General features: G+C 48.0%; 1 protein-coding gene across 1 annotated transcript; it reads left to right on the plus strand.

Moving 5' to 3' along the window:
- Positions 1 to 409: 409 nt before the first annotated feature.
- BJ212DRAFT_1236607 (uncharacterized protein) lies at positions 410 to 861 on the plus strand (the record flags this gene model as incomplete). The annotated part of the gene is made up of 2 exons (XM_041329542.1): positions 410 to 756; positions 810 to 861. Coding segments are annotated over 2 exons (399 nt in total), but the record flags the coding sequence as incomplete, so codon positions are not given.
- Between the last annotated feature and the right edge of the window lie 11291 nt (positions 862 to 12152).

Genomic DNA, 12152 nt, shown 5'->3' on the forward strand with positions numbered 1-12152 from the left:
AAATGAACTCAGAGATGAAACTAGTACAAGGATCAATCAGCAAGACAGAAACAGAGATAACCGAGAACCAGAAAGGCAGAGATGCCTAAATGGGGATAGGCGCAGGATCTCGGATAGAGGGCGGGAATAGGTCCGGAGATAGTAACAGTTAATATCTGGAGGTCCAGAGATCTGGGGATCCAGAAGGTAGGGCGGAAACAGGACTGAGATATGTGAGGTGGTGGATGTAGTCCAGAATCCAAGAGGAGGTAAAGTCCGGATGTCTTGCTGGATGGAATGTGCATAGGGTGGACAGGATAGGGGATCCAGGAATGAGTCGGATATGGGGTCCGGAAATAGGTCCGGAAAGCGTGGGAATATGATGGGATCTATGTCTGGCATACAGGATATGACAGAAACAAAACCCCAACACCCTTACTGGTATGCCTGTGTTCTGGGCATATTTCACATGGACATATGGCTTAATGCTGATGGTTCGATGAAAACGCACCATATTGAAGCTCTCTATGTTAGATGGCTAGCCCCATTGACCGGTCACTGGTCAGGGATGAATTGCACTCAACTGCCAAAGGTAGCTTTCATCAAAGAGGCTGACTCCGATGCATTTGGATTTCTCAATCCCAGCCAGGTCATCAGAAGCACACATTTGATTCCAGCTTTTGCTTCTGGATGGGGAACAAGCTCTCTGTGCTATGGAAAGTCATTTGCATGTCAAAATGATGGATTAGACAACTGGGAGGCATATTATGTTGGCATGTAAGTGCAATGTTCAATCTCATTTTCTCTTACTTAAGCTGCAAATCACTCAGATTCGCGGATCGAGACATCTTCATGCATTACACACACTGTGGAATCAGACATCCCACCATCATGCAGGAGATGACAAGAGATTATGCTAATGCAGATTTAGCAGACTGTTCTGAGTCAGACTCTGAGAATGACAGAACCAATGACAGGGAGAGCAATATTCAACACCATGGCGAAGGTGACAATGAGGGTGAAGGTGATGATGAGAGTGAAGGTGATGATGAGAGTGAAGGTGATGATGACGACAGTGAAGATGAGAGGGATTTTGAAGATGGGGAGGAAACCAAGGAGGATGAGGACGAGGAAGAGGATACTGACTGTTTGTCTTTCTGAACAGTCCTACTAAATGTTTACTTGCCTTGTTCCTCGTCCTATTAGTTGTCACCATATATTGAGCCTGTGCTCTTTCATTCTACACCTCACTGCCTGAAAACTTTCAAGATGTGGGCCAAGCTCACATGGCCAGGGTCTGCAGTGATGGTGGAACATCACAATTTTGAAACGAGGTGGAATGCTACTCAACATGCATTAGCAATTGTCAAAGGCACTTCTTTCTAGAAGGCCCTGGATAACAATTTAATTTTAAACATAAACCATGTAAAATAAGACATTTCGAAGAAGTTGATAGAATGCGCCATAAGTCTGTGCTGGTGTTTGCAGCTGCATCTAATGATATTTCGAAGGGGTATGTGAATGTAAGCCTGTTGACCTGTGCTTTGGAATGTATTAGATGACATTGTAATCTGGTGCATAATTGATTGCAACCGAGGATGTTCAACAGCATTAATGGGAGTACACTCCCATCCCTTGCTGCCTGTGATGGTGATGTCTCATGAATTTGTCACAAACTGACAGGCGAATCTATCATTGCTGGCCCGTGCTAAAATGACTGTCCTTGGGAAAGTCTTGAATGATCTCCTAATATGAAGCATAAATGACATCAAGTGAGATTGCTCAACAACATCAATATAAGGGCTCTGTCAACCCTTGTTAGTTGTGATGGTGGCATGTTACAACTTTTTCACAAAGTCATCTTGCCAGTCTATAGTGGTAAGTATACATGGCTAGCTACAAACAAATCAATTTTCTCGTAGTATACATGGTCATCTTTGGGAGTAAAATAATTAGGCCCTCATGTAATTCCCACGGCTACAATATCAAGGACTCAGGTGCTCACTGATGGCAGAGCAGGCGAAAGCCAAGGTGGAGAAACGGCATCTGATGTGGATAAAACCAAAACTTGGCAAACTTGAAGCACCATTACCAAAGCCAACAATTGTTCACGTTGATGAGGAGGCAGCTGAGGAATCCGAGTCTGATGATGGTGAAGATGGCGAGGACAACTGTTAGGCATTGAGGGTCTGTCATCGATTAGTAATTTCGTAATGCGAACTGATCGCAGAAGTTCATTTACCATTTTCGAGTCGACGCAAATGACGGTGTGCAGGTGATAAGGGCTCAAATTTAGTGAACATTCATCGTGCAACAACGACTTATCTGATGTGCTTCAAAATTTGAAACTACGAAGTTTATGTATAATTAAGTTCATCGCCCAAGGCGATTTTCGAAATGTTGCGTTGTTGTGTTGCAGGTGAGTGCATGAAATTTGCAAACGCAAATACCGCTGTATTACTGTATGTTGCCGAGCAAATTCTGAAAGCGGCAGTAGTGACCTGCTGTGACAAAAGCGTGACCTGACGACTTATGGGGGTGACGACTCAGCCGTGAGGTATAGTATCCTCGCAGAAGCCCACGTGCCGGACTCGAACAACAACCTACCGACGACTGGTCACACTACCGTCTGACGTTAACGGTTAATATATCGTTTCACGAAACACTTGATTCTCGCGACTGGATCCACATACGTCGTCCGTCGAGATCATCAATATCTATTCACTTTGTCGTTCCAAAGTAAGTACGTTGTTCTATCGCATCTTACAATTAGTGTCATAATCTATCGTCAATCCTTGTCAATCAGTCATCAACAGGCTATGTCGGATGATCAGGCTTTCAGTTCAAGTTGGGAGAAGCTGTCCCATGTCTTTGTCAAGGGCGCTGAGTATGACTCTCGTGAACGCCAGCCCCATCCGAGACATTTGGAAGGGTCCTGGGTAGATCTTACCAACTGCGTCAACGCACTATTGGACGACGAAAGCAAGAGCCGACTTATTTGGCTTCATGGGGAAGCGGGTGTCGGAAAGTCTGCTGTTGCATTCAATGCAGCTGAAAGGATGAAAGGCCTGAAGATAGCAGGTGATCAGAATGTCGAAAAGCGGCTCGCGGGATCTTTCGTTTTCTCGCGCAAACACACGAAACGCTCAACAACTGGATATTTTTTTGCGACACTTGCCTACCAGCTTGTGAGCGCTCATCCTGTCATCCGGAATGACATGGCAAGATGCATCCGGGACAATCCAGCCCTTCTAGACCCCGACAAGTCTCTTCGTGACCAGATGGAAGCACTCTTTCTCTTACCTCTCCGGTGGCTTTGGGCTAGGCTGCGCGGGTGTCCACCTTTGGTGTTTGTTGTCGATGCCCTTCATGAATGTACATCCAAAGTTGAGCTTGCCGATCTCATCACCCTGCTTGCCCAAGTGCTTCGTGAGCCTCGTTTACCCGTGATGCACATCCTGCTCACCAGTGATTCGCAAACCCATATCCGTGAAGCTTTTCAGAAAACAGAGGTGCGCCCCCTGCTGTCTGAGATACGGGCAAGCACTTCTGGCGAGATTCTCGCTATGGACGTGGCATCCTTAATTCTCGCGTAACTGGAAACTTGTCACACGTCCTTGCTATAAACACGGAACTCCGCAACGCGTGCATAACTGGGGACTTGCTAATCGCTGAAGAGCTGTTAACGCAAGAGATTCAAGGCAGCGGTGTCAACAACTATCAGTCTTATGCAAATCGGTCATTTGTGATGTCGCGGAAACAGGACTGGGACCACGCACTTCAAGACGCACTTGAGGTGCAATTCGTTGATCCATCATGGATCCCCTGCTAATTTTCACTGTGGGGCAGTCCGTCAGTCTCCACTCCTCGTTGACAGGTTATATCTCCAAGGGCATTGCCCTGTGCGGAAAGAATAACCCGCACGATGCGATAAGGGCATTTGACCTCGCATCGCTGTTCACGAAAAGTGATTCGGAGACCACTCTTCTTCTCTTGATTGAGGCAAGGACGCCAATTTCTTCTCGCGTATTCCTTACTTCAACACAATCCTCAGGCCGTTGCACTTTTCAATGGAAATCAGCATGAGGACGCAATGCTGCGGGTCCAAGAGTTGGCTGCTGTTTGTCCCAAAACCGACACTCTTGCGTGTCGTGTCGTAGAAGTGAGTTTTATGTATTTTGTGACTTCTGCCAAATCCAGGTTCGTGTGTGACAGAATTTTTCTTAACTCCGCGCGCCAGGCATATCTATGCGTCCTCCTGGGTACCAATGTCTCAGACGGCGGGCGTCACAGCGAAGCTGCTGACCACTTCACCGCAGCTGTCAAGGCCAGCGCTTGCACATCGCAGTTGGACATTCATTCTAAATACCAAGACTTTGTGGTGGTACGTGAACACAACGCAACCGTGAGTTTTTGTCCATGCCTAACGGCGTGCGTTGTCTAGCTTTTTCGGGTGGGACCTCGAGTCCTTGTGGCAAAATGCAAACAAGAAAAGTGCGATGCACTCCTTCGCGCAGGCAGGCTTGGAGAAGCAGTCGAATCGCACCGATACATGATGGATATGAGTGACGAAACTATGAAGGCGAGCTGCCTTGAATGGTCTACTGGCAAGTCTTCATTAATGTCGCCCGGGCTACAATCCTCACGCGCATATAACTTAGCATTCATGCGAGAATGCAACGCGCTCTATGCTGCCAATGGAGTTGTTGAGCTTGGTGCGAGTGGAGATGCTGCCTTTGCTGAGAAGGACTACGACCGGGCCATTGAACTGTACTCAGCGGCGATCGAGCTGGACTCTGCAACCGATACCATCTTTGCAAACCGAAGTAAGGCGAGGTTGTTGAAAATGCTATGGGAGGATGCACTTCTCGATGCGGAAAAGGTGCGGCGGCATCTGTTTCACAATAAGCTATGCTTACTTCAGACATGGACAGGTCATCGAACTCAATCCTTCGGCTTATCTTGGATACCAGCTAAAGCACGAGGCGCTTCATGGAGCGCAATGTTACGACGAAGCCATCGAAGCTTTCCAAATCATGTTGCTAAAACTGGATGAGGCTTCCGACTCGCAAATACAAGTAAGCCCCGAGTAACACACGTGTCACATACCTGACTCTTCGTCCAGAGCTGTACCAACACTGTATCAGTCCATTTGAAGCAGAAAGCACTATCCGACAAGTTCTCCATGCTCACCTCGACAATGCCCCACTTCGTCTAATCAACACATCCGATGGGTGGTTATGTGATCGAGAGGCCCAGACACATGCTTTCAAGACGAGTGCAGAATACAAGGAGCTGTTGGCATCTATAATCAAGAATGCGGAAATCAAATTGGAGCACATCCGAGACGTGGTGGCCAAGTACTTTCATTGGGTCATGCTATCACATAGGTGGGGAGAAAAGGAGCCGCTGCTGCATGACATCCAAGACAAGGTCGTGTACGAATTGGATCCAGTTGACAGCACCACGAAGTTGCAGTCATTCTGCGAAATCACTCGTGGACGCGGGCTTCCTATGGGCGTGGATGGACACGTGCTGCATCGACCAGAAAAACAATGTCGAGCTCCAAAAATCGGTCAACTCCATGTTTGTTGGTATCACAACTCAGCGCTCACAATTGTCTATCTGTCGGACGTTCTACCTTCATCCAAATCTTGTACGTTGGCCAGGAGTGCTTGGAACAAGAGAGGATGGACAGTCCAAGAATTCTTGGCTCCTAAAGTCATTCTTTTCTATCAACAGGATTGGACCCTATACGTCGACCACCAGTCTACCAACCACAAGGAGTCTACGGCGATCATGCAGGAGTTGGGGAGATGCTACAGGCATAGATTTACGGTCCCTCATCACATTCCGTCCGGGGATGAGAAACCCCGAGAGAAACTCCAATGGGCATCGACGCGTATCACCACGTTGCAGGAAGACATCGCGTACTCATTATTCGGCATCTTCGGCGTCCACCTACCAGTAATGTATGGTGAGAACAAACGAAATGCGCTCGGGCGGCTCTTGCAGGAGATTGTTGCTCATTCGGGTGACGTCAGTGTGCTCGACTGGGTCGGGAAATCATCCGAATTCAATAGCTGTTTGCCAGCGGAGATCACTTCATATCAAGCCCCCGCCATGGTCGCCATCTCTTTCCGAAGATGATATTCAGACGTCTGTCTCATCGCTGCAAGATGCTGTGGTTGTAGAGATGGCTTTGGATTGTACCGTGAGCTTGGCTCCCTGAGGGCTGCTCGTTTCGCGCACCGCCGGCTGCATGTGCCTTGCATCGCATTCCTCGTCACCGAAGTCAGAGGGAAACCTGGTCTAAACCAGGGGGCCAATTTCACGTATCAAGTCAAGGCCAAAGGGCTTCATGATTTGTTGATCACCACAGAAGACAAGCTGACCCAGTTTTGGCCTGGGAGACCGGCTCTGCAAACATTCTATCTTGTTCGTCCATGGAATCGTGATCTCCTGGAGCTGCCTGACTTTGCGGAGCTTCCCAGCCACGCAGAGCCTCCCCCTTCTCCCGACGCCTCGCAGAGCATGGAAGAATGTTGGACCTCACCTGGGCCTTCGTTAGACGATATTGTTCCTGTGCCCCCAGGAGAAGAAGGGACGGTTGATTCGGAGTCTCACTCACAAAGCTTACGATTGATTGTTCGTCTTGGACAGCCATTTAGCGCATTTTTGCTAGCACGGCAACGCGGCGGAGAATACAAGAGAATTGCGTCAGATCATGTTATCGTCGCACAAGTCAGAGACATTACCTCTATTTGCGATACTATAGATGTCAAGACACTAGAGATATTGTAGTGTACACAATGCACATTGTAGATGAAGATACCTGACTGGTCGACCCTGTGTTACATGTATGCACCCACTTTGCACCTGTACCTCGACCATCTTGAGATCTTCAACAACAGACACGAAGTTGCAGCAAATTCGGAATACCGTTGAATATTTGCTTGCACATGTGCATGATGGGCTATCAAAGTGCTTATCCCCACCGACGATGGATTCTAGATTACATATGTTGCCACGATTGGCACAAGCATGGCATGTGCGTAGTGCTCGACTTGCCGCATGCACATCTGGGGAGACCAAACGACCTGTTCGTATACTCAATATGCTAGCCCTTCATCTTTCCCCTACAAATTCCTCACTAGTGACTCCACGCTCTCGCGCTAGTCAATGATTATAAGGAAGGACTGCCTCGGATATGAGAAATGACAACGGACTCGATTACGCGTGCTAATATCTATTAATTATTATCTATGGTATATGTTACTAAAGAAACAGCAACCTGGCCTCCTTCGTTCTATGTCGTAGCAATGCCTGAGTCGCCAACGCTTCTCGTATCTTCCCCTCCTCCTGCGCCCATGTTGGAGACGCGATTCTGAATGCATCTCCAATGCGCGCATATGAGATATCGCCCACACGCGCAACAGGCTTGAACTTTCTGAGGTCGATCACACCTCTCTCTGTGAGCATGTCTTTGCGCACGTGGATGTACTTGACGTGCGCGAGGATCAGCGTGCTGGTGTGCTCGCCTGTGACTGGGTGCGCATATCTATGCATTTGAAGAGCTGTTTGGGAGCCGGCGTGGTAGCGAGCGAGTGGGCCCGGCATGAAATGAATTACCTCGCACTCCATGCTAAAAGCGCTTTCCTTGATGCGGGAGGCTCTATTTGCACCTGAACCTTGTTGTCAGCACATATATCGTACCACAAAGGTGCATGCGTACGCATTTTTCCTTCGTCAGGCCACTGATACTCCACTCGTCGAAGCCAGGAGGAGCGTCTATCGCAGTTGCATTTCCATTCTCGATGAATGGCTCGCTGACGATGTTCACGCTAAATCCTTGGCTGTTCTTCAAGTTCACGCTGTGTCTTTGAGGCCACCCAGGGCGTTGTTGTTGCACGCGAATGAGATGATAGGCGGGTATTCGTGACCTAGTACGAAAGAGATATTAATCGATGAAGAGATATGTTTTTGTGTATTGCTCACTGTGTTAAACCAACTGGTGGATGAAAGCAGGGTAAGCGTGCAGAGCGCGTTAGATAGCGGAAGCGCGTCTTACCTGTAGGGTGCCAAGTTCTCTATGCCCTCCTCATTGATCGTGGACACGAATGCGATGGGCGTGGCACGATGCCCGAATTCAAGAGCTTGTTGATATCACTGTCGATCGCGGTCACAATCACGGCTGAGCGACAATTCGAGAGTACGTACACCTTATCTATTTCTGCTGTGTTATAGACTTTCCACCCAGCAGATTCGCCTGCGATCCAGTCTTTTCCAGCAGGAGTGGCGTCGACTCTCTGACCATATGTCCATGATGGATTTGGTGATTGGGTGTAGGTGGAAGAGGTGGTGGAATCGAATGGAGGGATGAACATGGTGGACTAGCTTGATGAAAACAGGGAGACTGACCTTGGATTTATATCCAGTTACATGGTTGCAGGTAAAGGCTGGTTTTCACAGATACGAGGTTGATAGCGCGCTGATCCGCGATGGTGTCCGACAGTCCGAGTACATGCTTGAAATTGCTTACCATAGTTGCTTACTACTGAGCACGTGCACAGCTTCTAATTTACATAATACTTAGCGCGATGATCGCCCTGTGCAACGCTGACACACCCTTATCCTTTGTATTCGCTCCATCCCTTATTGGACCTCATCTTCTTCTGTGTCTTTTCTAGATTAGCAACTCTTTGTCTTTGTTCCGCTCAGTTGGCAGCATCCATCACGACGGCATACATCCTAAGCAATGAGAAATGAATTTAGGTTCCGACATCAGTGCCTCTCCGCACCACCCCCTTTGCAAGCATTCCGACTTCGAGTTAAACCTCCAGGGCCCTCTATGGAAGCTTATGTGTCAGAGAGTTTTGAAAACTTGATAACATGATGTGCGTCCGCATGACATACAATCGAAGTCTGTCAGGCAATACAGCAATTAAACACAGACAATCGAGGTGCTTTCAGTGGTGCATCTTCACAGGAGTGGTCGCCCGGAAGGAAATCTTGGTCAGCAACTGCAATAGAATAACTTGTTTTATCCTCTGATTCAAAGGACCTGTACTGACATTTTCAAGTAAGAGAGCACTCCTGCTTCCAATTCAGGAGACAGAACCTGCGACGGAAGAAAAACGACTAGCCTTGACGAAGACGGGCGCGAAACTCCTAATGATTGGACGTGACGCGTTAGTTATTATGCTATCACGGATATCGACTCAATTTGGCAATGTGGTATATCCTGGCACTGCTCGCGGGTACGCCGGCGATATATCCCATTGCCAATTGCAGTGAACCCTTCCAGAGACACGGTGAACTCCAGGTTTCTGCGACATAATGGCGGACGTTGGTATCCCATTGGTAAAACCTCAATGAAACTAACAACAATCTGTTTCTATAAGGTGAGTTTACCCACGACTAACACCATCTGATTGGGCGCTCGACCCTTCCTGATATTGGAATTTGTAATCGCAGTCGTAGTCATGGACAAAAACCATGTTTAGCGTGAGACAGCAATGACTTTGTATAAGTGCAATTTATGTGATGCGCGTGTGCCAAGTATTACTCAAGCCCTGGTGGGTCAACGCTTTCAACTGGCACTGACAAGCTCCTATTTTTTCATACCAATGTTGGGAGTGGTATATTTATGATTCCTCGAATCACAGGAGAGTCGTGGTATGCACTAACAGCCACCTGGACTCAGAGGTGCCGTCTAATTCATACCCTTCCCATCCCTCCCTCGACCGCTTCCCTATCCTGCGCAGAAGATCAGGACGGTGCGAAGGTTTGGCTTCGCGCGTTCGAACCTCCAAAACTATCCAGAAAGATCTAGTCGAAGTTACTTTCTCTGGCAGTTCAGGTCCCGGAGGGCAGGTACTTTCATATTGCCCGTTTTCCTTGTGAGACTGCGGTGTACTTAATTGATATTGGTTAGAGTGTCAACAAGGTGGAGACCGAGGTTTCTGCGCGCTATCGCGCAGATGCACCTTGAATAACAACATGGGCGCGCAGGAGTCTCTCGAGGACGGTGATTTGTGGAGCTCGTCATGCGATTGTCATACTGAAACTAGTATTTCATTTAAACCATACTACATCAGAACATCGCATTCTTTACTGGTTTCATCTAGCGCGTCTCGTTCGTAAGCACGAAACATTAATATTGGTGATTCTGTTGGCATACAAGTCTGTTCAACTTATCGACTTTGTATCTCAAACTGAAGATAAATTCATTTCTTATTTCTCAGGATACATGCTGCCGTGATGGATGCCGCCAAGAACTTCATTATAGCCCATGAGCGGAACAAAGACAAAGGATTGCTAATCTAGAAAAGACACACGACAATCGAAGGAGATTGGGAAGGGTAAACACAGCGTCTTGAAGAAGATGCAAGGTCCAATAAGGGATGGAGCGAATAGAAAGGATAACGATCAGTATTATGTAAGTCAGAAGCTATGCACGTGCTCAGTAGTAAGCAACTATGGTAAGCAATTTCAAGCATGTACTCGGACTGTCGGACACCATCGCGGATCAGCGCTATCAGCCTCGTATCTGTGAAAACCAGCCTTTACCTGCAACCATGTAACCGGATATAAATCCAAGGTCAGTCTCCCTGTTTTCATCAAGCTAGTCCACCATGTTCATCCCTCCATTCGATTCCACCACCTCTTCCACCTACACCCAATCACCCAATCCATCATGGACGTACGGTCAGAGAGTCGACGCCACTCCTGCCGGAAAAGACTGGATCGCAGGCGAATCTGCTGGGTGGAAAGTCTATAACACAGCAGAAATAGACAAGGTGTACGTACTCCTCGAATTGTTGCTCAGTCATGATTGTGACCGCGATCGACAGTGATATCAACAAGCTCTTGAATTCGGGCATCGTGCCACGTCCCATCGCATTCGTGTCCACGATCAATGAGGAGGGCATAGAGAACCTGGCACCCTACAGGTAAGACGCGCTTCCGCTATCTAACGCGCTCTGCACGCTTACCCCGCTTTCTTTCACCAGTTGGTTCAACACAGCGAGCAACACACAAAAACATGTCTCTTCATCGATTAAATAAACTCTTTGAATACTAGGTCACGAACTACCCGCCTATCATCTCATTCGCATGTAACAACAATGCCCTGGGCGGCCTCAAAGACACAGCCGTGAACTTGAAGAACAGCCAGGGGTTTAGCGTGAACATCGTCAGCGAGCCATTCATCGAGAATGGAAATGCAACTGCGATAGACGCTCCTCCTGGCTTCGACGAGTGGAGTATCAGTGGCCTGACGAAGGAAAAATGCGTACGCATGCACCTTTGTGATTATTGTATGCGCTGACAACAAGCTGTTCAGGTGCAAATCAGAGCCTCCCGCATCAAGGAAAGCGCTTTTAGCATGGAGTGCGAGGTAACTTCATCTCATGCCTGGCGCGCTCGTTCGCTGACTACGCCGGCTCCCAAACAGCTCTTCAAATGCATAGACATTGCGCACCCAGTCACAGGCGAGCACACCAGCACGCTGATCCTCGCACATGTCAAGTACATCCACGTGCGCAAAGACATGCTCACAGAGAGAGGTGTGATCGACCTCAGAAGTTCAAGCCTGTTGCGCGTGTGGGCGATATCTCATATGCGCGCATTGGAGATGCATTCAGGATCTCGTCTCCAACATGGGCGCAGGGGAGGGGAAGATACGAGAAGCGTTGGCGACTCAGGCATTGCTATGACAGAACGAAGGAGGCCAGCTTCTTGTTTCTCTAGTAAATATACCATAGATAATAATTAATATCCACGCATAATCCAGTCGGTTTCCATTTCTCATCCTGAGGTAGTACTTTGTTATAATTGACTGGCAAGGGCGCCGAGTAACTAGTGAAGAATTTGTAGGGAAAGACGAAGGGCTGACATATTGAGTGTACGAACACGTCGTTTGTGCTCTCCCCAGATGTGCATGCCGCGAGTCGAGTACTACGCATATGCCATGCTTGTGCCAATCATGATAACATAGTCTAAGAATCTGGATTTCGGAATTGATTGGAAGGTTTTTCCACCAAGAAAGGCCGTGCTTGGCCACCAGCGAATGGAGCTAATGACTGATTATAGGCCTGCAGATGGCAATAGATATCAGCATGCACATGTGATCAAGTCCGTTGCTATTCCTTATCCCTAAGGTAGTCCTT

The sequence above is a fragment of the Suillus subaureus genome (genome assembly GCF_016647635.1).
Source record: "Suillus subaureus strain MN1 chromosome Unknown BJ212scaffold_513, whole genome shotgun sequence".
Classification (NCBI taxonomy): domain Eukaryota; kingdom Fungi; phylum Basidiomycota; class Agaricomycetes; order Boletales; family Suillaceae; genus Suillus; species Suillus subaureus.